Source organism: Xyrauchen texanus, chromosome 6, assembly GCF_025860055.1.
Source record: "Xyrauchen texanus isolate HMW12.3.18 chromosome 6, RBS_HiC_50CHRs, whole genome shotgun sequence".
Classification (NCBI taxonomy): Eukaryota; Metazoa; Chordata; class Actinopteri; order Cypriniformes; family Catostomidae; genus Xyrauchen; species Xyrauchen texanus.
In genome coordinates, this window is record NC_068281.1 from 18549187 (window position 1) to 18576505 (window position 27319).

Below are 27319 nucleotides of genomic sequence, written 5' to 3' on the forward strand. Positions count from 1 at the left end.
TAAAGGAATATAAAGACATCTTTATGGGTTTAAACTCCTAAAGAGACATAGTCCAGCATTTCAAAGCAGTCAAAGCATGCATGTGTCAACTGCCTGTTCAATGTAAAAAAGCTATATGTAAAAAAAGCAGTCATAGTGTGAATGTGTCAAACACCACAGTTAAAGGAAGTATAATGACATTCGACTTTACGGATATGGATAAGCTTTTGGGTCAAAACCAAAGTATACTTAGGGCGTAAGACATATCAATGATACGATATTGGGTTTAAAGAGCCACCAAAATTTACAAAAATTCCCCTTAATATGACATCGTGGTGGCAAATATTTCTCCTTATTGGAAAAGGTTATTACTGACACTGTTCTTTTGTGTACTTAAAAATACAAATATATTAAAGAATACTCATATGGTAATTGGTATGATAAATAAATCCAGTATGCTATTTGAATAAATACTGCATCTGTAAAATGGTACCATCTCTCTTATTTAGGTGGGAAGTGACAGCATTATTGGGCCATCTTGTCAGATATCAGACAAGACGTCAATCAAGCGCTCGACAATCGGCGCATCAACTACAATCAAGGAGAAGGTCAAGATAACCAATTCCATCATCATGAACGGTGTGACTATTGAAGAAGGGTAGGTGATCTCACCCAAGTTCATTCTGACTGCTTATGACAGCAACAGTGCCCAAACTAGTCTACTTACGAGATACTTCTTGAGAGAGAGGATGTTGTAGGAGAGCATGTTTGATCATTTCTGAAAGTTACTGAAAAACTACACTATTTTGAAAAAGGCTAATCTACTGTCAGACATCTGAAAAATGTTGTTAATTTAGCAGTGAACCTACTTAGTCCAAAACATTCAATGGCACAACCACCTAAAATAACAAAAACTGTTATGTGTGAAATCTTTAACATAGTACATGACATAACTACTCACATATCACATTAATTACTGTTCACATTAATTACATAGCACATTAATTAAATGTGGATTAAATGCTGGAGCAGCTGCCCCAGTGTATGTCTTACATCCTGTAGCTGGTGACAAGTATTTACCAATTTTTAAACACTTTTTGCCTTCACTAGTTAATTTTAAATGGTGCTACGGTGTGAAGTCTCAATGGTAACTCTTTATAATAAGGCTTTATTTGTTTACGTTAGTAAATGCATTAGGTATCATGAAATATCCTTACAGGGGACAACACTTTTACAGCATTTATTAATCTTGGTTAATGTTAATTTATGAAAATATTTTTTTTTTATTTTAATTCATGTTAGTTCATAATGCATGAACTAACGTTAATGTATACAGCGTTTCATTTTAAAAAGTGTATTATATGTTGAAATTAACATTATTCCAATGCTGTAAAAGTATTGCTCATTTTAACTTACTAATGGAGTTACCATTAGTTACCGCCTCAATTAATGTGCCTGTAAAAACTGCATGCGTTATAATTACAAAAGAATTTGCAAAATTATTTATAAAACCGTTGTAGATAAAGTGTAGAATGTCAACTTCCCATAAGTATTTCATGTCAGCTACCCATATGTCATTATGTTGTTTGCAAATTCATGCACCTCTTCTGTTGTCCTGAAACATCCCCAGTCCAAGATACTAGACATGTTGACTGCCTCTAAGTATTTAGTGGTCTGGATCAGATTTTTAGCATGTAAAGACCAAAGATCAGATATTGTCTGTTAGGTGAAATGTATGCTTCAAGTAGACATGATGTGCAGACATTGCTGTGAACACGTCCAGAGACTGGCCACTTCTGCCTGTAGGCGGCGTGTCCGGGGGTGGCCAATGCTGCTTTTTGTAATGTTGAGAAAAAACAGAAACTTGCGTTGTCAAATTGCTGAAGGTGTTCACTGACCCTGAACAGGCCCCCAGAACAACAAGTTAACAGAAAAGTGATGAATGTAGATGTAATGATTCCCAAAGAAACAAGCGTCTAACGACAAGTGTTATATGCGTGACTTAAAAGATGCTTCCTCGTTCACATCTTGCTAAATTCCGCAGTCTTGTTCGATAGTTTTATTTGGATGGTTCTTTTCTGAGATCACAAACTGTTGAATGAACAATGGATTTTTTTCACCCCCTTTTTCCAAAACAGTTTACATTGAAGCTGATTTGAGTTAATGGCGTTTTTGCTTGCTTTTGAGAATGTAGAGGATAACATGAATTGTACCAAATCAGCTCTGGATGGTAGAAAAAAGACTGTTATTTTGAGTTTGAAGGGAAGAGCTTTGCTCTAAACCAGTTTTTCCCTTAAGAAACCGAGCCCTGAGCCAGCATGGGGACCCTCATGTTCAAATTAGTCCATGCATGAAAGAAAGAGTGAAATAATGGATAGAGGAAGAGAAGAAAGGAACAGCTACTCTTTCAAAACATAAAAAATGTAAGAGGGGATTAGGAAATCCCTGACATTTAAAAGCGCCACTTGCATTTTTCTGCCTTTTGTTTGCATGTAGGAGTAGTTGTTTACAAAACTCGGGAGGTTCTGAGTGGGGGGGACAAGGGGTTATTATGGTGGTTTGTGGGGGTGTAGGGCAAGGGGGGGGGGTCACAGCGAGGAGGTGCATAGTGTCAGTAATTAGTGGTATTTCAGCACTGCATCTTTGGTGGTCTCTCTGTTTAAAACTCCAATCCTTGTAATCTCCCATATACCCCTCTGTCTGGCCCACTCTCTCTCTTTCTTCCAATCTCACACTCTCTCGCTCTCTCGGGCTTGTGCACACCCGTGCACCTGAATAGAGTGCCCTGTGTAGCTGCCAATAGAAACCAGCCTCTGTCAGCTATTACACGGCCTTGCTGTCTGACGCGCCTTGATCTGAAAGACAGGAGGGCCTGTCCGCTGTCCCTGTTCCGTGAGCTAAAAATCTTGGAGTGCGTTTAATAAGACGTTGTGGTCGTTATAAATTGTGGTTCCCAATATGGCAGGTACGGCCAGGGAAAGTGTGAAATAACACTTCCTGTAAGTCCTATGACATCCGGACATTAAACCGCAGAACACACTTTGAAAGCAGCGCTAGAACGCACTCTCCTAGCAGCCTAGTGTTCGTTGCTGTACGTCAGATGCTGATGTTGTTTTTAATATATATGCTAATGGTGCCTAAAGGAAAATAAAACAAGCCTGTTGAAAGTGCCGAGATATCAGGTTTCAGATTTGGGATGGATGGGGGGGGGGTCCGAAGGAATGTTGTGGGGTAAGGAGGGAGGGTGTAAGAGGGCCGGGTGAGGAAAGGACAAGACCCTCTGCTGTGCAATTAGCAAAAAGACATGAAAGCAGAACACTCATGGCAAATCTGTTTCACCACAAGAGAGGGCAGAAAAAGTTAAGAGTTGGCACAGGCAATCCAAGTAAACATAAAACTGTGCAAATAAAGTTTTATGGTGCCAAAGCGATCCCAGGAAATTATTATTCTTTGGATGGTGTAAACAGACAGCAGCACAGGGATGTGTGTGTTCGTGGAAGTGTGTATGCATCCAAGAGCACACAGTTCAAAGCCGGGCTCCTCAGCACACAGCTGTCTACAACTCAGATACACAAATATCAGCCCTTCATTTTGCTCGGAAATGCATTACTGACTGCAAAAAACTCCAGACATAAACTGAGGTTTTTCAATGAAAGTATTGTTGCAAATAAGCATTGCCAATGATTACTGATTCACTTCCTGTATTATGTAAATGTAGATGTTATTTATTGCATTATATCTGAAGTGTTAAGGGTAGAATGGTTTGGTTAGGACTCAGTAGAATGCTTTTGCCGGCTGATCAGGGTTTTCCAGTGGTCAATGCTAAAATCCTCAAAGTATAACGGCTAAAAATGAAAAATTGCAGAAATTATATTTATTTCACAATATTTTCTTAAAATTAACTCAAATAAAACACAAAATGTGCATTATCCATAGATAAGACTGTCTGTATATTTTGGATCTGACACAAGGGTGAACTAACCCTTCTGTTAATTGATCATGCATACACTCAAAAAAATTACTATTTGGTAGAACTTGATTCCATCATGGACAGTGGATCCACATGTTTGAAAATAGTTTTCTTAAATTAAAACTACCTTGTAATTTTAATTAAAATAGTTCACATAGAGGGAACCTAACTGAATAAAGTACACCCAACACAATTTTACATGTCAAAATAACTCAAACTCTTAGTGAGATGCTACCTATTGACTGTAAATGTTAGAATGCTAGAACATGCTTGTGGGAAGCACTACTGAGTGCAACTGGGTCATTAAGCTATGGTTAGAACAACAATTGCTCAATGTATATAGCAATATGTAGAATACTCCAAATGTATTGGTTCTCAGCTTGGACTCAAACTCCACTCTTCACCATGATGGTAACCCCCAAAACTACAGCATAATAGAAATTCTTCTAAATCTCAACATAACAAAACATTATAGACTAACAAGTTTCCCCCTTTATATTCTTCTTGCACAAAGACACATAAAATAACTTTTAATTTTAACATTTAAAATGGCTTGTTGATTCCAATGCAAAGCATGCTGGGAACTCTAAATCCTCTGCCCAGTTTGGTTTAACCAACTAAAAAACTTTCATGTTGTCCCAACGCAAATGGATTAAGCTGACAAGACACTTTTTTTGGTTGAATCAACTCCGTTAATTTAAGTTGCCTTGGTTGCATAAATGTTTTTGAGTAGGACAAACATAAAAAACTAACAGTAATTATTCTAAACAAAAATATATATATTTATTTTTAATTTTTTGGAGTGTTATCGGCTAATACTGATAATCTCAAAGTGGCCAAATGTCAGCTGATTAATCAACCTGGCAGACTTATTACTAGTTACAGGATTCCCATGGTCATTGAAACCTGGAAATATCAGGGGATTTTTAAATTTCTATTAACAGCTACTAAAATGTTGGAAAGTCATAAAAAAGTCATGGAAATTTCTGTCATAAATATATTTTTCTAGTTATGCTCAGCTCTAAAATATTTTATCAACAACAGATTGCTCTTTTTAAAAGCAATCTCCTTAAAAAATAAAAAAATAAAGGGCTGCAACTAATGATTGTTTTGATAATCAATTCATCTTTGATTATTTCTCAGATGAATCACATTTAAAGACAAATTTTATTTCCTATATTTTATTAAAATTTACTACATTTTTTGAGTACATTGTATGTAGGAACACACACATTCCCTCTGAACATATAACCCGTTACCGATGTATTTTGTTATATAAATATAAGGAACTCTGTATACAGTTACTGTTCTTATGAAATATACTTTATTATTATATGTCAGGTTTTAATTAGGATTACATTTAAACCTTAATTTGATATCTAGCAACAAACGTTTATCATACTGCATAGTTTAATCAGAATGATTGCCCTCCCTTACTTTGTTGCGCTCGTTTGAGTAACACAGATGCATGCACACTTGCTGGCTCATTCAAGTTTAAGGGAGACTTGCTTGCGGTAAAGACAAATGTTTTTGGCAAAATGGAAATGCACGCATGATTTTGAACTCCTAACAATGATACATACATTATTTATTTTTTATTATTTTTTATTTTTTTGTTAACGCAAACCTAAATAAAATAAAATGAAAGAAAATTGCTGCAAGTGTAAGTAATATGCAGGAGAATTTTATTAATCAGTTTTATTGATTAGTTATTGCAGCACTAAAAAAAAACTCCCAAACGGCTGCAAAGGTCTTTGTAAATGCCATGCAAATTCTTTGTCAAAAAGTGTGGGAACCCTTTAGTTAGGAAAAAAAAAGAGTGCATAAAAGGGTCTCCCTCATTACAATGTGTGTGATTTGTTTATTGACAATAATGTCAGACTCATCCAAGATTGCTCTCCCCCACCAGGTGTAACATTCAAGGTAGCGTGATCTGCAACAATGCTGTGATTGGACATGGAGCCGACATCAAGTACTGTCTAGTAGGGAGCGGCCAAAGCGTCGAGCCAGAGGGTGAGAACGATTTGGTCCGGTGCACTGTGTGTTACACTATACACACAAAATGCACACACTCTAAAGTTCTGCAGTTCTTTTGTGTGCATATTAAATCCAGCTTTTTATGTTTGTGTGCGCTTTCACACCCATGTCTGCCTTTTCGTTTGTGTGATCTTATGTGTGTTTTAATCTGTTTTAATAGCGTATTAAAACCTAAGCTTGTGTGTACAATTGAGCTTTATTTTTTTAATGTGCTTAATCCTTGCAGTCTTAGATCACTGTGAGGTTTGTGTATGTGTCTATTTGTGTGTGTGTCTGTGTGTGTGGCTTGAGGCTGTTGTATTCTGGGTGGTCTGCGCCTGGTCTCTAACCTCTCCATCAATGACAGTGCCTTAGGGTGGCCCTAAGATGTCCAGGACTGCCCGGTCTAATTGACTGAACAACAGGGTGTTGCTGCCTCAACCGAACCCCACAACCAGCTCCCCCCTGCAACATTTCTACATCTCCACCACTCCCAAACTCTCCATCACTTGAGCTGGACTCGATTAGTTGGTTATAACCTCTAAAAACGTTTGGGCTTATTGAAGTGCTCCCAGAAATCCCAAATTACAAGATAGACCCCCCTGTACTTCCCCCAACAGACATACACACACACACACACACACACACACACACACACACAACCCTCAGGCTTCACTGCTTGACAAGAAACCATGATTCAAAGTTATCTCAGAAAAACACAGAGTAGAGGTTAGTGTAACCTATTATTTAAAAACCATTGCTTATAATAACTACAATAAATTCCTTCCAGTAACCCTGGGGATGACACTTGTTCTTTTAAACCTAGACACACAAATTTAATGTTAACTCAAGAGAGAAATTTCTGTTCATTAAAGTACAGAGATGCTCTTTTTTTTTTATGTCTCGACCCTCCTGAAATAGAAAGCATGATGTTCCTTTTGAAGTCAGGGCTAGAAAATAGAGACCCCTCTGATGGTTAAGGAATATTGCTTACAAATGTTGCCGTTGAAGCAAATGAAGAGATATAGAGGATCATGTTTAAAATTACAATTAAAATTGATTAGTGAGAAAAATTCATATTACTGATATGTAAATTTAGTAAGCGTGTGGCATGCTTTTCTGTAAATTGCTTCCATAAAATGTTTGTAAGGCTGCATGATATACAATACACTACACTTCATAGATAATTGGTCTAAAAACACTGATGCAGATACAGTTATGGTCTCAAATTTGTATGCACTTTTAAACATTTGATTTTCTATAGGACCAAATAATATAAAAATATTTGTCTTTATAAAATGTAATGTAAATGCTTTAGTTTACTGCAATCTTCCTAGCCTGATGTTTTCAAAGTCAAATGAACAGATCAAGATAATGAGATTGTAGCTCGGTTTCGTCCAGCATGTAGACAGTGCTGTGAAAAAGTATTTTATTCCTGATTTCTCCTATTTTTGTGTGTTATTCATTGTAAATTGTTTTAGATCTTCAAACGATATACAACATAAAACAAAGGCAACCTGAGTAAACACAAAATACAGTTTTCAAATATATATATATATATATATATATATATATATATATATATATATATATATATATATATATATATATAAATATATAATTTTTTTAAATTATTTTTTTATGTAAGCCAAAAAGTTATCCAACACCTATGTCACCCATGTGAAAACTGCAACTAAACACTTCCGAAAACTGTGGTGGAATTTTGGCCCACTCTCCTTTGCAGAACTGCTTTACCGTAATTTCTGGACTATTGAGCGCACCTGTCTATAAGCCGCAGGTGCCTACCGGTACATTGAAACAAATGAACTTTACACAGGTTTTAACGAAACACGGCTTGTAACAAAAATAAATAGGCTTTAACGAAACACGGTGTGGCAGCGGGGGCGTGGTCAAGCGCCCGTCCGGGAGAGAAAAGCGGTAAGGGCACTTACATCAAGTGCTGAAAACTGTCACACTGGTGCCAGTGTGACAGTTTTCCCAAGAAGGACACGTGAAGCAGGGCACATGATGTTCCAGGTAAGGCTTTTAATGGCCACAGCAATGTTTACAATCAATTTTATAACGTTTCTCAATTCTTGGTCTTCTATGCGCCAACACTAGACTGACGTGTGTCTGTCACTCACTCACTCACTCTCTGCTGCCTTTTTATGCCGCTCTCCCCACGCTTACTGAAATTAGACACAGGTGTTAGACATTAGCTCAGGTGTAAGCGCCCTTACCGCTTTTCTCTCCTGGGCGGGCTATTGACCACGCCTCCCGCTGCAACACACTGCTTGTAACAAAAAAAAAAATGACCAGTGAACAGTAGCCTAGCAAGAAAGTCATTGGTCACTATCTTCCTCCTCTTTTGCACATGAAACCACTGAAGTCATCTCCTTCGGTGTCGGAGTTGAATAGCCTCAGCTTTAGTTGTCTTTTTGCACTAAGTCAATTCATCACGCTGCTGTTTCCAACGTCTCCCGTGCAGCAGCTCTATTTCCTTTTCCAACAGCCAGATCAATCGCCTTCAACTTGAAAGCTGCATCATATGCATTTCTCCGTGTCTTGAGGGTGACAAAATGACTACCGTAATCAGAATGATGGGAAGTTTGAGCGCACTCGATTTAATCTAAACAGTAAACAAAAAAAGTTGTTTGACCTTAACCCGTTCGGCAATTTCATTGGTCTAATGAAAGCTTCATGCTGCCAAAAAACTGAGCACGTCACAGAATGTTTTTTTTTTTTTTTTTATAAAATTTGAAAGCGGGAAAAATCCATATATTAGCCATGTCGTTGTTTAAGCCGCGAGGGTCAAAGCGTGGGAAAAAAGTTGCGGCTTATAGTCCGGAAATTACGGTAGTTCATCCACATTGGAGGGTTTTTGAGCATGAATTTCCTGCTGAAGGTCCTTCCACAGCATCTCAAATGGGTTCAAGTCAGGACTTTGACTAGGCCACTCCAAAACATAACTTTTTTTGAGCCATTCAGAGTTGGGCTTACTCCTCTGCTTTGGATCATTGTCTTGCTGCATAATCCAGTTGCGCTTGAGTTTCAACTCACGGACTGATGACCGGATGTTCTCCTTTTGGATTTTCTGTAGCAGAATTCATGTTTCCCTCAATTACTACGTCACCCTGTTCCTGAAGCAGCAAAGCATCCCCACAACATCACACTGCCACCACTATGCTTGACCATAGGTATTATGTTCTTTTTGTGGAATACTGTGTTTGATTTACCCTAGATGTAATGATTTTTGGAAGGTCGGCCACTTCTGGGAAGGTTCACTCCTGTGCCAAGTTTTCTCCATTTGGTGATGACTATTTCAGCAGCAGGCAGTTGGCGAAAAGGTCTCACCCAGTTGCACACTGTGCCAAAGTCGAAAGAGATTCCAGAAATGATGAGGATAAAGGTGATTGAAATACCTCAGTCTGGGAAGTGTTACAAAGCTATTTCAAAGGCACTGGGACTCCAAACAACCACAGTGAGAGTCATTATCTCCAAATGGAGAAAACTTGGCACAGTAGTTAACCTTCCCAGAAGTGGCCAACCTTCCAAAATTCCTCTAAGAGCACATCAACGACTCATCCAGGAAGACACAAAAAATTCCAATGACAACATATAAGGAACTGCAGGTCTCTTTGATTTACAGTAGATGTAACAGGAACCCTGTCTTCCAAACAGTTCCACTTTCGACTTATCAGTCCACAGAACATTCTCCCAAAAGCTTTGAGGATCATAAAGGTGTGTTTTGGCAAAATTCAGACGAGCCTTAAGGTTCTCTTCCATGGATGCCATTTTTGCTCAGTGTCTTTCTGATAGTGGAGTCATGAACAGTGACCTTCACATCTGGTCGCCAAGGGTCGCGACAGCTCGTGTCGCTGGACGTCACTATGCTCTCATTGAAAATTAATGGGATGGTGTCGCTTTCTCACGTGATGTCTCTGAATGAATGCAGTTTAAGTCCACCACTGAATTGCTGAAAAGAAGCAAATTAAAAGATTTGGAGTGGTAGTATCTTAAACAGGCAGTTCATGCCTATCGAAAGCAGTTCTGCAAAGAAGAGTGGGAAAAAATTCCACCACAGCGTTGTGAAAGAAGTGTTTGGTTGCAGTTGTTGCTGCTAAAGGTGACACAACCAGATGTTAAAGGGGTCATGACATGGGTTTTTTTATTGTATTATTATGTTCCCTTAGGTGCAATTATAGTATTAATATATTTTTTTTTTAAGAAAAACTTTTAAAATCTAGTGATTTATGACCTTTTCCCACCCTGTTTCTCATCCTCTGATTCAAACAGTCTGTTTTGGGGGCGTTTTCCATTTAAGACTTCAGTGTTAACGCCCACTGTTATGATTGGCTAACGTCAGTGCCTATGTATCAATTATTGACGCCCCAGCCAGAACAATATGCAAGTAAACTAAGTAAAAACACTGTGATTATTCATAATGAATGAAATTGCGCTTTAAAAAGTAGTTTAAAGTTTAAAATAAATTACTTACAGTTTGCGTCGTCGTTGTTCCCAGAATAGTCGGCACGGACTTATCTTTGAGCAACAGTTTTCTGGCAAAGCCAGCATCATATTGAGATTTGTTCACAAAACAGTCATCCTTAAAATGTACAGAACAAACGCTTAAGTTAACACTGCCGTGACTGGGACGTCCGCAAAAAATAAACTGCATCCATTTTTCCCTGACGTCTGGATCTTTCGGCAGCTTATTCAGAGGTTTTGTTTGACCACAGCCAGGAACAGCACATCTGTGTGGCATCGTAATTTTCCTGTGCACAAGTAGTCTCTGTCAGAGCTCGCTGTCCATCGACTGAACACTTGTGAGGCGCACGGCGATACTGAAATGAGCGTAGTTGTCTTGCGCTTAAAGCGTAGTTATCTTGTGCTGGAGGCGGTCATATGCAAACGCTGGTACGTCACTTCTAACCGTCACGTCACTTCTAACCATGAATCCAGAACGAGCTGTATTTTGAGCTTGATTAAATAAATGATTCGTTTAGAATGGGGAGGACGTCTTAAAATATTAAACTTGCAGGACGTTTTAATGATACAAAGACCTCTTATATACCAAAAGATCAAGGCAAATTTGGTTTCTCATGTCATGACCCCTTTAAGTTAAAGTGGGCAGTTAGCTTTTCACATGGGTGATAAAGGTGTTGGATAACTATTTTGCTTCAATAAAAAAATATACATGCTGAAAGTGGCATTCATCTTATCACAAAGTATAGTCAGGACATTGCTGATGTAAAGAACAGCACCATCACTATTTGAAAAAAGTAATTTTGTCATTTAGCATTTTAGATTGATTCATAGACATATCACAAAGACAAAACACAACATGTATACATTGAATCACATTTAACTCCCACTATTAAAGGCTTTGCAATGAAAAAATTGGGGCAAAAATTTCCTTTTCAATACAAAACCAGGGAGGGGCTCTCTTAGGTGGAAGCGACCAATGAGCCAAATGTCTGAGACCGAATGCATAATAATAAAACAAAGTCTTGGGTAGGCCTAGCCCACCTTTGTCAATCGGCCTATGTAACATAATAAAATGTAATCTAGGACGCTTTCCATTCCAAAATAAGGACTTCACTATGCTATCAAATTGCTTGAAATAAGAGAGGGGGACATCACAGGAAGAGAATGTAACAGGTAATTAAATTTGGAATACAATTAATTTTAATAACATTAACCATCCAAATCATAGATAAATGTAATGATGCCCACATCATTCGAAAACCTTTTTATTAAGAGGTCAAAATAAACTAAATCAGACAAATTTGCTGGGACTAAAATGCCCAAATACTTAATGCCTTGTTTTGGCCACTGGAAGGTGCTCGGCTGGAAAGCCATTACTGGGCAGTACGCTGTCAGAGCCAAAGCTTCGGATTTAGACCAATTGACTCCGTATTCTGAGAACTTAGTAAAGGAATTTATAATTCTATAGAGGCAAGACATAGATATATTGGGGTCGGAGAAGTATATAAAATCTAATCTGCGTAAAGCAAAAGCTTACAGCTGTGGCCCCGAATGAACACCACCTGATCTATATGTATAAGAGATGTCATAACTTTAATTAATCGGTTAGCCGGTGTTTTTGACAATATTTTTACGTCTAGCTGGATCAGGGAAATTAGACGGTAACTCTTTCACTCGCTTGGATCTTTGTCCTTTTTAAGAATCAGACTGAGCCGGGCTTGTGTCATGGTTGGCGGAAGCTTTCCATTCTTTAATGATTCTGTATAATCTTTTTACAAAATGGAGCCATTTCTTTAGCATAAGATCTAAAAAATTCACTGGCAAAGCCATCTGGCCCTGGAGCCTTGCCTGTAGGCAAGACCATATTTACCTCACCAAGCTACTCTAAGGTTATCTCAGAATCAAGATAATTTTTTGCTCATTCGTTAATTTAGGGAGTTCTAATGGTTCCACAAAGTTTCTAATTTCTTCATCAGTAGACAAAGACGTGGAGCTATAGAGATCAAAATAGAATTCTTTAAAAGCATTATTAATGTCAATGGCTGTGGTAAATATTTCAGCACTGGCAGATTTCTCTGAGGGAATGGTAGAAAAAGACTCTCTGCTTTATATATCTAGCCAAAAGCTTCCCTGCTTTGTCCCCCGACTCTTTGACTGTTTTGCCCTGAATGGCCAAAACTCCACCTTCTGTTACAAAATAGTATTATATCTGTATTTCAATCGGGTCAATTCTCTGAGGCCATCAGACGACATTTGGCCCTTCAGCTCTGCTTTGACACTTTTAATATTGCCTTCCAACTCCACGAGTTCTCGTGCTTTGGATTTTTGATGAATGAGGCATACTGACCCCTTAAGTGTCTCCCAAGCCATGCCCTCAGAGGATACCGAGGACCAGTTGGTCTCCATATAGACATTGATTTTAGCCTTGAGCATTTGTTGGAATTCAGGATTGTGCAAAAGGTACACATTAAATTGGCAACTATATGATTTCTTTTACTCTGTATGTGACAACACCTCTAAAATTACCAGGGTGTAATCTGAGACTAAAATGTTTCCAATTGAACACTTAACAACAGACGAAATGAGGAACTAAGATATATATATTCTGGAATAAATCTTATGGACTGATGAAAAATATTTATAGTCCCTAACAAATGTCTGTAAGACCAAGATTTTTACACATCCTGTGAAGCGTCACTGTTGCTCTAGGGGGCTTACGCACTTGCTTCACTGTGATCAAGGACTGAGTCCATCAAAAGATTAAAGTCTCCTCCTAATATTATATCATAAGTGGTGCCAGCGGCTTGCAACATCGCTTCAAGATCTATAAAAAAGCCCTGATCATCAACGTTAGGTGCATGAATATTATCCAAAATCAACCTTTGCCCCTGAATTTCTGCTAAAACAAAAATTACTCTTACTAACTTATTTTTAATCAGTTTGAGACATTTGAATTGTAGATGCTTACTTATCAGTGTAATGACTCCCCTGCTCTTACTAGAGCCAGCACTAAAGAAACATGTCCACCTCATATCTTCCCAAATTTTTCAGCTTCCTGTGGGGAAAGATGCATTTCTGGCAGAAACACTATATCATATTTCTTACGTTTAAGAAAAGTAATAACCTTCCTTCTTTTTATGGGGTACCCCAGCCCATTCACATTCCACGTGGAGAGAGACAATCTGCTCATATTAACATTTAACATTTTAACATATTAGAAAAAATAGATTGTGTGTCAAAAATAAAATTATAACTACCACATTCCAACATTAGTGTCACAATCAAACCCTGTATTTCCCCCAGAACCAAAGAAACACAAAAAAGAAAAATGTGCGCATCAACCCCGCGCACCACAACGGCAACTGGCATCCATCCCTCTGAACTTCCCTCTGAGTCCATTTACGCCTACGAGAGCCCCCTTGACAACTTTGCTGTCGGATTTCTCAAGTCCGGTGCTTCTATACAAATTTTGTGAGACAGAATTACAGAACAGAAAATATTCTATAAAACAAACTCCAGCCACTAGGCAGAACCAACACAAAAAGAAACAAAAAAGGCACTCAACTTCCTCGGACAGTCAAGTGAATGTTCAGTGAGTCAAGCCCACTCAGCTGTTACAAGAGAATCACAAATAACTTACTCAGTCATTGACTTTATGAAGGACATTGCTTGCTGTGGGCATGTAAATATTCTACGGCCGTTCCTTAGTATATATTCTCAATTTTGCTAGGAACATCAGTGCAAAAGGTACCTTCCTTTGATGTAAGAGTTTCTTGAATTCCTTGTATCGTTCAAGTTTCTCTCTTGTCAAGTTCGCAAAGTCTGGGAACAAGAAAATGCTGTGGTTCTTCCAAGAAAGCCTTCCTTTACTCCTCGCGTAACACGAGATCTTTATCTGATGACCTCAGAAATTTGGCCATAATCCATCGTGTCCCTCCGTGGATCTCAGAGCCGGAACTCTGTGATTTTGCTCGATTTCCAGCTTATGGCCTTTTATATCGAGCAGACTCTGGAAGAACCCATCTAGGAATTTCACCATATCTTGGCCTTCTTCGTTCTTAGGAATTCCAACCATTCTGACGTTGTTTCGCTGGTTATGATTTTCCTAGTCTTCCAACTTTTCCCAGAAACGCTCCAAGTCCTCCTTGGTTGCTAGTGGGTTATCAGCTAATTCCCTCTCCGATGACTCCAGATAATTGATCGGTTTCTCAGCATCTGCCACTCTTTTAACCGTCTCAGTGAATTTCGTCTCCATGGCAGTGATCGATCAACATATTACAGCAAGATCCGCCAAGTCATCAACGACCTTCGTCAGCATTGCCAACGCGTTCATCAATTGACGCTGAATTTCCTTCACTTCACCGTCCAAATTGACTCATGGGCTTGCGACCTGCTGCTCATGGGCTTCAGTTTGAGAACTTAAGTGTCTTTTAATATCTCGCCCGATGATTTTGAATTCTTTGACATTTTGTCTTCCTAGAACAGTTAAGAACCAGGGTGTATTGAATCTCACCAGTTTATGATACAAAACGTATTAAAACTTGCAAAGTGCGCCGTGCTCGCCGTTCACACGTCCGAACCTCGCACCACGTGACTCCAAAAAAAGTTATTTTTGATCAAATCTAGACAGGCCCCATTTCCAGCAGCCATCACTCCAACACCTTTCCTTGAGTAATCATACTAAATTGCTATGACTTGCTAAATTGGATAACAGACATTGGTCAACAGATAATTGGAAAAGAGTGTTATGGATCTTAACAATCCATATTTCAATCCAAAGCAAATTTCCTTGACTCACACTACCATACATTGTTTGATGCTTGATTTCACTTGAAGCCTTTAAAATTCTAGATATTAATTTTAGGCTGAACACTTAAGAAAAAGACAGACAAAACAGTATAGATTTATCCATAGGACATCAAATCGGTTATCGCCATAACATAAAATAATTATAAGATGATGGTATCAGCCAAAATATATTTTTCTAGTTCAGTGCATGCCTAAGTATTTGTGTATACCTGTAGTTTGTATGTCACATCTGACATCTTTACACTGTAATTATCTCAACCAGCTGCTGAGTGATTAGACTTCTCTAAGTAGACTTTATAGCAGTTCCACTATGGTGGTCTTGTAGAAAACTTCTCTCACACACACACACACACACACACACACACACACACACACACACACACACACACACTCTCTCTCTCTTTCTCCTCTGTCTCATTCACTCTTACTCTTTCTATTTGTGAGCTGTTTATCACTACTGGCTGCTCATGTGTGTTGGCCACAAAGGAGTGATAGTCATCTAATAAACTCTAGCTGAACACTTTCTCTATAAGGTCTTGTGTTCTCAGCATCCTTGTCCTTGGGGGAATGAGTGTATTGGGTAATGGCTGTTTAAAGCATCACAGGCCCTTGAGATGAAGTTGTCTGTCCAAGACCACCCTGCCCGTTGCTTTGCACTATGTTGTAAAGTGCAATGGTTTTGCAGGTGTTACAGAGCCTGCTGACATGTACCTTTCCTCAAACTGTTTAGAGTCCCTTGTTCCAAACTTCCCTCTCCATGTTCCTCTCCCCTCTCTCTCTCTCACTCTCTCTCTCTCTCTCTCTCTCTCTATCTCTGGCATAGCACGCTCTATTTGCCTTTCCCCAAACTCAGAACACAAGAACACAAAAACAGTCTTTTGTGCAGATTCCTTTACACTAAAATATGTCTTTATATGGATCATTAATCTTGCTCCCAAACGTTTAGTTTAGAACAACCACATTTCTGCAAGAGGATTTTAGCTTTTCCTTGGCTGAATGTGTATAAGCCTGACACATGTGTAAACTGTTTGCTTGTCAGTATGTGACGGATTGGCCCACAAGGGTATACAGTCCTGATAAATTTTATAAAAGTGTGCTCAAACTTGTTTTCCTGTCATTGATTCAGTGGAACATTCATTGATGCTGAAACAACTCTTGTGAATAAAGCCTGTGTTTAGATGTTTGAATCTTTACAGAACACACAGTTCATCTCCTTTGAGGCACGACAGATGCCTGACAGCACGTTTCTCAGAATCTTGTTCTTTCCCCTTACAGCTGAAAGAACCAATGATGTCATTGTTGGATCCGATCAGCTCATGGAGATCTAGAACGCTTGTGGAGATGGGATGGCTCTATGAAGTACAGACCTACAGGGATGGAAGAACCTACTTCCATGTGCATACTCCTTGCACAGTATCCATTTTTTATGTGTCCAAATAAAAGTGGATTTATTTATCTCAAGACTCTGTTTCTTCATTTCTGTTTCTTTTTTACCAGTTTGTTGGGTGCAGTCCCTTACAAAAAAGTACCATAATATTACTTGATATATATAATGAAATATGGTGGTCATTTCTTTGGGACATTAACATAATGGTAATACCATGGTACCTTATAGTACCATTTAAAGGAATAGTTCACCAAAAATTTAAATTCTCATTATTCACTTACCATTATACCATCCCAGATGTGTATGACTTTCTTCAGCAGAACACAAATTAAGATTTTTAGAAAAAGGTTGAAGCTCTGTAGGTCCTTATAATGTAAGTAAATGGGTGTTATCAGGCTGCTGGCTATTTGACGGTCCAAAAGGCATATTAGGCAGCATAAAAGTAATCCACTCCAGTCAATCAATTTATGTCTTCTGAAGCAAACTGATAGGTTGGTGTAAGAAACAAATTGATAATTAAAATGTTTAAATCGTTGCTTCTGATAAGAGCTGTGTTGCTGTTTGAAATGAACTAACTCTCATGTGACGTTCATTCCTCTGTTTTATACAAACTGCTGGCTTCCGATTTCTTGCATAAACGCCATAGCACTTATGTCACTGATGTTATTTCTTGCACCAATTTGTATCTTGCACCAACCTATTTTCAGTAGACATTAATTGATCAACTGCAGTCATGTGGATTACTTTTATGCTGCCTAAATATGCATATTGGACTATTATGCATTATGCTTCCATATGTTTGATATAGTCATTATATACCAATCAGCCACAACTTAAAAACCACCTGACTAATATTGTGTTGGTCCCCCTCGTGCTGCCAAAACAGCGCCAACCCGCATCTCGGAATAGCATTCTGAGATGCTGTTCTTCTCACCACAATTGTACAGAGCGAATATCTGAGTTACCGTAGACTTTGACAGTTCGAACCAGTCTGTCCGTTCTCTGTTGACCTCTTTCATCAACAATGCATTTCCTTCTTCAAAACTGCCCCTCACTGGATGTTTTTTGTTTTTGGCACAATTCTGAGTAAATTCTAGACTGTTGTGTGTGAAAATCCCAGGAGTTACAGAAATACTCAACCCAGCCTGTCTGCACCAACAATCATCCATGTGATTATATAATCAGCAAATGGTGTGTCTGCAGTGCATAAAACCGTGCAGCTACGGGTCAGGAGCTTCAGTTAATGTTCACATAAACCATCAGTGTGGGGCAAACATTCGATCTCAATGATTTGGACTGTGGCATGATTGTTGGTACCAGTCTCTAGAATTTACTCAGAATGGGCTAAAAACAAAAAAACATCCAGTAAGCTGCAGTTCTGTGAACAGAAATGCCTTGTTGATTAGAGAGGTCAACTTGTGAATTACTTTTACAATATAATTATGCACTATAGTGTGCGTTTTGACTAAAGTTGAGTGCAAATTCTTTCATAGAATTATGTGTCTTTGTAGTTTGCAGTATGTTCATGGTGTTTGACCAGTGGATATCCCAGCACCCTTCTGCGTGACCACCATGACTGGGACTGCATGCTCTGGTGCTGAAAAGAACAGATAACCACAATGGGGATAAGTTTGTTTGTATACAAAAAGACTGAAAGAAATGGACCACCCAGTCAGAGACTGACTTCTAACAGTCTTTTTGCGCTCGCGCTCTCTCTCTCTCTCTCTCGCTCTCATACTCCTATCACAAAATGCCTAAAAGGAGTGCTTCCTAAAGATTTTTCTTTCTGCCTTCTCTCTTTGCTGTCAACGAATTATAGCATTCCAGCAGTTCTGCATCTCTTGAATTACAGGTCTTAAGTTCCCTGGTGACAATTGATTCAGCGCCTGATACCCAAAAGATGCTCTGACTCTTAGCCTGATTTAAAGCTCTTCCAACGTATTATTTTAAGGTCAATTCAAGTCATTTTGTGTCACCAGTGGAATGATTGCATGTCCTCTATCTTCAAAGCATTGCTTCCCAAGTTTTGTATTTGAGTGCATTGAATTAATTTACTGTTGACATCTCTTTTTTTTCCCCATTGCTCTCTAAATCCATAAAATAATATGTGTATTTATGAGATTGTCACTGTTCCATTTGTCCTCCCTTTTCTCAGTTGAACTCTGTCTGGTTCAGGACTTCTGGCAGATTAAGCCTGAAAGGGAATCCATGGTAGTGCAGGCATTTTTCCCAAATGGATTAATTAATTTTTCCCTGGAGAGATGTAATGTTTGTAAGAATGCTAAGCTCTCTGATGTATCACAAAAGTTAAGGATAAGCAGAAATGAAATAATTTGATTCCTCAAATGCCCCAGTAACAAGATCTCTTTTAAATGCCTGTCCTCTGCTAATGTGAAACATGTGTCCTCCATTTTGTCAGTGTGATATCTAATCAGATGTTGTGCCCTTTGCCCCGTCTCGCTGCAGTGTACACGCTCAGACCACCAGACCTGGCTCAGGAGATGTGGCAGCAGTTGTTTTTGAAAGGTTTGTATATTTAGACAAAGCCTCCCAGAGTTGGAGTCCCCATGGCTGTATTGGTTTGGAGCTCCACGGAACTGTGTTCAGTGTCATTCCCCACCCTTTGGGCCATATGTGACAGATGCTTGTGTTTTCCTGGGCCTGGGATCAGATGTCAACTGACAGATCATATATCAGACCCACCTCACTCTCTGTGTGTAACTTCCCGACTGGGTTTTATAGGACTGTTTAGAAGTAGAAGTGAGACAAGATTCAAGATGGGCTCAACTAATTTAGTCACACAGTGAGGATTAAACAGATATCTAGATATATTCAGGCCGGTCAGTTGTCTGGGTTCAGAGGGGTTTTGGGCAATTCTTTTTTTTTTTTTTTTGCTGGCTAGGCTGGGAGACCAACTTAAAGGATTAGTTCACCCAAAAATGAAAATTCACCCTCAAGCCATCCTAGTTGTGTAAGACTTTATTCTTTCTGCCAAACACAATCAGAGATATATAAAAAAAAATATCCTGCCTCTTCCAAGCTTTATAATCGGAATGAATGGTACCTTAGATGTTGAAGCCCAAAAAAGCGCCATCTGAAGCGAAGCAATGTGTTTTTGAATGAAAAATATCCATATTTGTAACTTTATAAACTATAATGACTGGCTTCTGGTAACGGCTGTACACACATTCACTGGCTTCCTTTATCCTCTGCGCTTCCGCGTTCGTCACTTCTCACCGGAGCTTACACTACGTCGTGAACGTACAGAGGGCTGTTATCGGAAGCCTGTGAGTATAGTTTAGAAAGTTATAAATATGGATAGTTTTTCTTAAAAAAATGCATCCCTTCGCTTTAGAAGGCCTTTATCAACCCCCTGGAGCCATATGGATTACTTTTTTGATGGTTGGATGCGCTTTTTTGGGCTTCAAAATCTAAGGTACCATTCATTCCAATTATAAAGCTTGGAAGAAGCAGGATATTTTTTATATAACTCTGATTGTGTTTGGCTGAAAGACGAATGTCATATACAACTAGGATGGCTTGAGGGTGAGTAAATTATGGGATAATTTTCATTTTTGGGTGTACTTACCCTTTAAAACAGATTTGACCAGCTTAGGCTGGTTTTAGCTATACATATTTTTCAACATCGATGATAGGTAATCCCCACTGGCAAGACTATTTCATAGTAAACAATGCAAAAGAATGCACATCTTCAATTAAAATGGTATTGGGGACATCCAATGCAAGCTCTGTCTTTTTTTGGAGTCATTGAAATGCTAGCACTTTAAAGTCATCAAAGTTCCTAGGCTGATCTTTGCACTGTAAATTAAGCGAATGTGAACAGGCCTGTGTGTAAATGGGTGTGAGTGGTAGTTACTGTATGTTCTGTAAGTGCACTGGTACTTCTGAAAGCCTACGTCCTCATAAATCACAGAGACATGGATATAAATACACAATTGGTACACGTCCAAATGACTCCACCAGCAGTCTTAAAGAGGGATAGTGTTGTGGGTCTCCCAAACCCAAGAGGTAGACCTGACTGACCAATTGACAGGCATGGTCATGAATGTGTGTGTGTGGGGTGGAGTTTGGGTGTTAGTGTGTGTAGTTGGTGGCTAGTTTGATGGACTAAGCAGGGCGCTGAGAAGCTTGTGGGCCACCCAAGTTGCAGAAAACCTGCATGTTTGCTGCTGACTTCTACACATTAACAGAACATTTCCTAAATTTGTCTTCTGTGTTCTTGAGGCACAAACTAAATTTCCTCTCTTTTTTTTGCCTCCTTTTAAGGCGCCACATCACCCACAAACATACTGCAAACACTCACACCCACCTTCAGTGAACACACACTTAACAATTAGTACGTTCTTACTGCTGAACAAAGACTGTATGAATGCTGTGTGGCCTGTAAAGGACAATAACCCCTATGACGTGAGGGACTGCTTGGTTTTTAAATGAACATGTAGGCTGCTTTACAATGCTCCCTAGCATGCTCGCTAAATAACGATAAAGGTAGTTTATCTCACACAGCCCCTACACCCCTGTGTCTGGTATCTCTATTCATTCTGAAAGGAATTAAGTCAAAGACAAATAAAACAGATTTTCAAATATGTTGTTCTACTTCAATGTCAGAGATGATGTGTGAATTATGATCTGAAAATGGTTGAAACGTCTCACTTGTTGAATAAAAGTTGGAGCAAATATGGATCAGTGTGTGGATATTTACTTTGTCTGTTTACTGGACCTGTTCCTAATTTGGATTGGATGTGCTCAGTTTTCTTTAATTTCTCAGCTGAATTTTAATGAACGGCTGTCTATAATATCAGTATTGTATTTAACCTCTATATTTTCAGGTGAAAACGTATATGAATGTGTGTAAGTTAAGAAAATATATATATTTTAACTAACTGGTCACCATTTCTTATTTATGCGTGTGTGTGCATGTTCAGAGTCAACTTTAAATGGTCCTACGGTGACATTTTAACTTTTAAAAGTACTAATAATGTCACGAAAACTGAATGCATAATAATCATGAACTGCCAAAATGCTGTTCAAAATAGTTTAACATAGGTTTTGGTATGTCACACAGCAGGACAAGTCAACTTACCATAAGTATTTCATATCAGCTACCCATGTTCATCATTTTGACAGTTTGTACACTGGTCAGCTCATAGAATTATTGCAGTAAACTCTGTTTATATCAAGTACATACAGCATATAAACATACAAACAAACACTTATGAAGGAATTAAATAAATCGAGAGATAAGAAAACAAAGGGATCTCATTTCATCTTGCCACCTGCTAGTTCTGTCCCAACAATACCGCTGTTAAAGGGCCACAAACAAAGCCCGCTGATAAAGATTTTTAAGCGAGCCATTCATTACGATGACAAAGGGCAAAGAAATACATTATCATAATTAATCTGATCTGTGGGTGGCAGGTCTTTTCCTTTTGAGACTGACGGACCCTTACAATGCCAACATGTACACATCAGTGTGACACAAAGCACTTTGGGTGCTAAGAATATTTTAAGCTTTGTAAACATTCACCAAACAAGTCCTGAATGTTAGCTGGAGGCTAGCGTCTCCCCATGCATTTATACAGATCAAAACAGTGTGTCACTGCCAATTTGAATACAAAGTTTTACTTCCTTTCTCAGGGATATTTCCATAGCACAATGGCACAAGTTTCTAGTATTTGCAACTGTGTGAAAAAATCCACATTGCTAATTTAATGTTAATATATGTGAGGTGCCCTATTTGTACCACCTTGAGCATGAAAATAATGTAGAAACATTGTGTTAGTGTCAAATTGTATTAATATTTTTCCTCCATTTGTGTTAATTTCAAAGTTAAAGTTATGTTGCTATTTTTTTTATTTTTTGTCATCTATTAAAATGTGTTTTACAACACACATTTGCCCTGAATGTCTAGGTTGCTGCTAGAGGTCAAAGAGATTCTATGTGAACTTATAGTGGTTTAAAACTGAGATGTGTATATCTATAGATGTTTATGAGGTCAATTTATTTGTAATTCTATATGCTTTATATAAATTTAACATGATATCCATGGTTCCACCAACAAAGTACAGTTTTGGATCCTAGTGTAAAACCATAATATACATTGTATATTGTATACTGTATATATACAGTATAGTATATTGTGTTGGATCTCTTTCAAGAAGTGTCTGAAGCTTTCATAATCTTTCTGTTTTGAGTCATTTCTATTTATTATTATTATCATTATAGTTGTATAGTAAATACCAAGTTGGCAACTCGTAGAAACTATTCTGTTAAGCAACACTGAATCTAAGAAAGTGTTTTTTGATGTACGGCCAAATGTGGATTCTAAAATAGCGCTACTCTATTTTCACTGAATCTGAGTTTAGTTTAGTAGAGCTAATAAACCCATCAGTCACAGTGGGACAGATCATGGTCTAAGAGACTCAGTTTCGGTCATAATTCAATTCTGAGAAAATCTGTAGGCCATTTGATCTGTAGGTCTTTGTTGATTGACTAAGAATTCCTGATGATTTTAGAGATGCTGCAATATTTTGTCATTTTATGATTCTAATCTAACAAAAATTAGCCTATGGATTTTTTCAATTGTTTCTTAATGTTTATGTTTTGTTAGGGAATAGCCCACAAAAATAAAACTTATTCTGAAAATGATGATTCTTTTAACAGCATGGTGGTCTATTTGAAGGAAAACTGTTCATATTGCAGATCGTGTTATTTAGGAATATTGGACACACTACCTTTTATAAAAAGTTTCACAGTGGTACCATGATACATGGATAGTATCAGATGATAAAACCATGAAACTGAATAATAACCATATTCATGCAACATGGTTTGAACATGTTATTCCAAGGTATTTTATAGAATATAATTGTATTATAAAAACTAAATAAAATAAATGTGGTATTACCATTGTATTATTAGCATTGTACCTTGCCCAAAGAGTACTTATTGTTATTCTTTTTTAAGTGTGTAAACCCAAATACAGGCTCACTGATGCTCACAAACATCATCTAGCTGAAAACTCTCAGCTTGTAGTTTCAAAGCAATCCATTCACCTTGCCGATGCATTTGTAAGATAAATAAATTCAGCCCTGAAGCTTTTGGGGAAAATAAACATGTCTTCGCCTGCAGAGCCTTTCGGCTGTCGTATGATAGCAGTGCTCCATACTTATGAAGATTACCTTTACACAAGCAGGGACGGGCCATTGGCAGTTTATGTTTAGGGGCTGTGTGATGGCAGAATTCTGGACAGCGCATGGTCATCTCCTCAGTTTATTTATCTAAAGGCCTCTAGACCTTGGCCTGGACCTCCCTCAGTTTGTTAGGCTTAAAGGGGCCCACTACCGCATGGAGCAATTCCTCAGATTCCACATGAACTCCCATTCCCAGCTGCCCATACCATCGTCAAATTAAACAATGTCAAGAAATGCGTTTGGTGCTGCCACAGTATGCACACATGTTTAGTAGTGTGCAGATTGGGTGTATGCACTGGTGCTTTCAAAGTCTGAAATAAGTTAAAATAATAGCTTATATAGCATAAATGTTAAAGTGAATAATAATCAAATAACAGGAGGACCGATTTAATTAATATGTTGGTTAAAGTGTGTACAAAAGTGAGGGACCTTGAACTCTGTACAACTGCATATCAACCTCGGAACACAATAGACAGTTTGGATTGCCTGGTGTCGACAGATATTGTCTACTGTCTGTGTAAATATTTTGATTCAGATTGTATTTATATTTCATCTTTCTGTTTTGTACATGTACATCGTTCTCTTTTGTGATAAAGTATTACAGCAAACATTAGGAGGATTCCTTTTGTTTGTTTAGCGTGGTCAGGTTAACCAGAGCTGTATATTGTTCTTCCCAAGTGTCATGGCCACCAGAACAGCAATAAAAGGAGATCAACGATGTCATGTGACCCAATTATACATTTTCCAAACAACATAGAAAAACTTGAAGAAAAGAATTTCCATGGTTTCCAGTGGAATACACACACCACATTGTTGTTCTTCAAGTCTGTAAGAACATTTTCAGCTTGAGAATTATACAGGAATTTCTTAAGCCTAGTTTTGAAAGATTCTCAGGAATCTTCCTTGGTCCAGGGGCATTGCGATTAATTGCGTAACTTTTTTTCACACGTTATTTTTTGTAAAATGTATCTCACTGAATTAACACATTAAATCAACAGCCCTAATATATATATATACCACAGTTAGTTCTGATCCTTGAATCAATCTAAGCGTAGTGCATATGTGTTAGGAGTCACGGTCTTTATTTTTGAAATTTCATTTTTTAGCCAGCAGGTGGTGGCAAAAGATAATTTTTGTGTGTAATATGAGCCAGTTGGTGACGTAAAGTGAATCCGTTAGTCATTGTTTACATAGAACAGCGCTCTGTGAGTTTCCACATTGGATACATAGCTACTGTTTGAAATGGGGGACATCGCTGTCTCTATAGTGATTGACATTTGAGCACTCCGAAATAGTCAGAGGAATACCTTCTTGGACGTCTATATTCCACTGAGAAAGCTGACCTTCAGAAAGCTGTAAGCATCTCTGATTGGGTGTGGTAACAGGTGATCACACATACTCCATCTCTCTCTCTCTCTCTCTCTCTCTCTCTCTCTCTCTCTCTCTCTCTCTCGCTCTCTCTCACACACACACACACACACACACACACACACATACATCCGTCTATCCTTGTATATCCAATGACTTGTTAGAAACACCACAAGCCGTGATACTATTTCTGAAGTGAACATTTTGGATTACTAACAGAGGCTTGGACGCATCATTTGTTTTGAACCAGCAACTGCAGATTCTGATCGGTCACGTGATGAAGTAGTTCCATGCACAAATGCGTTTTTATGACCGTACTCGGTTTTTCCCAAAAATATGTAAATGTACTTGTTCATTGAACTGTTGTATATAAGCAATATCACACGATCAATCGTGCTATATGGCCCTACATCAGCACTGCTGTAACTACCTACTGCACTCGTGCCTGCGGCCGAATCACAGCAGTGCTGATGTAGGGCCATATCGCAGTCTTGCTCGTGATATTACTTAAATATATGCACTCACCTAAAGGATTATTAGGAACACCTGTTCAATTTCTCATTAATGCAATTATCTAATCAACCAATCACATGGCAGTTGCTTCAATGCATTTAGGGGTGTGGTCCTGGTCAAGACAATCTCCTGAACTCCAAACTGAATGTCAGAATGGGAAAGAAAGGTGATTTAAGCAATTTTGAGCGTGGCATGGTTGTTGGTGCCAGACGGGCCGGTCTGAGTATTTCACAATCTGCTCAGTTACTGGGATTTTCACGCACAACCATTTCTAGGGTTTACAAAGAATGGTGTGAAAAGGAAAAACATCCAGTATCGCGGCAGTCCTGTGGGCTGAAAATGCCTTGTTGATGCTAGAGGTCAGAGGAGAATGGGCCGACTGATTCAAGCTGATAGAAGAGCAACTTTTCCTGAAATAACCACTCGTTACAACCGAGGTATGCAGCAAAGCATTTGTGAAGCCACAACACGCACAACCTTGAGGCGGATGGGCTACAACAGCAGAAGTACCACTCATCTCCACTACAAATAGGAAAAAGAGGCTACAATTTGCAAGAGCTCACCAAAATTGGACAGTTGAAGACTGGAAAAATGTTGCCTGGTCTGATGAGTCTCGATTTCTGTTGAGACATTCAGATGGTAGAGTCAGAATTTGGCGTAAACAGAATGAGAACATGGATCCATCATGCCTTGTTACCACTGTGCAGGCTGGTGGTGGTGGTGTAATGGTGTGGGGGATGTTTTCTTGGCACACTTTAGGCCCCTTAGTGCCAATTGGCCATTGTTTAAATGCCACGGCCTACCTGAGCATTGTTTCTGACCATGTCCATCCCTTTATGGCCTCCATGTACCCATCCTCTGATGGCTACTTCCAGCAGGATAATGCACCATGTCACAAAGCTTGAATCATTTCAAATTGGTTTCTTGAACATGACAATGAGTTCACTGTACTAAAATGGCCCCCACAGTCACCAGATCTCAACCCAATAGAGCATCTTTGGGATGTGGTGGAACGGGAGCTTCGTGCCCTGGATGTGCATCCCACAAATCTCCATCAACTGCAAGATGCTATCCTATCAATATGGGCCAACATTTCTAAAGAATGCTTTCAGCACCTTGTTGAATCAATGCCACGTAGAATTAAGGCAGTTCTGAAGGCGAAAGGGGGTCAAACACAGTATTAGTATGTGTTCCTAATAATCCTTTAGATGAGTGTATATATAAACTGAAATATCCTGCTTGCATAAATATTCAACCCCTGTGCTGTGGAAGCTGCCAGGTTACACCAATGAAAGAAAATTGCCCCAACGAGGACACAGTTACATTACCATTGGCATCCAACTGTGAATCATTAAAGTTGCAATCACATTTTCTGGGTAAAAAATCCTGTTGTTGAAGGATCATTGGTCAGGCTGTGAATCTGAAGGAAAATGAAAACTAAAGAGCATTCCACAAAGTTAGAGATAAAGTAATAAAAATGCATAGATTAGGGAAAGGGTACAAAATAATATCAAAATGTTTGAATATCCCAGTGAGCACAGTTGGATCAATAATCAGGAAGTGGAAGCTGCTCCA

General features: G+C 38.6%; 1 protein-coding gene across 1 annotated transcript in view; it reads left to right on the top strand.

Annotated features, from left to right (window-relative positions):
- eif2b3 (eukaryotic translation initiation factor 2B, subunit 3 gamma) overlaps window positions 1–16704 on the top strand; it is a 61686-nt gene extending 44982 nt beyond the window's left edge. The window contains exons 10-12 of the mRNA XM_052128443.1: window positions 489–637; window positions 5859–5962; window positions 16538–16704. Of these exons, the coding sequence (XP_051984403.1) occupies window positions 489–637; window positions 5859–5962; window positions 16538–16590 (306 nt within the window). The 3' untranslated portion in view covers window positions 16591–16704. The remainder of the gene's footprint in view (window positions 1–488; window positions 638–5858; window positions 5963–16537) is intronic.
- Window positions 16705–27319: the final 10615 nt, after the last annotated feature.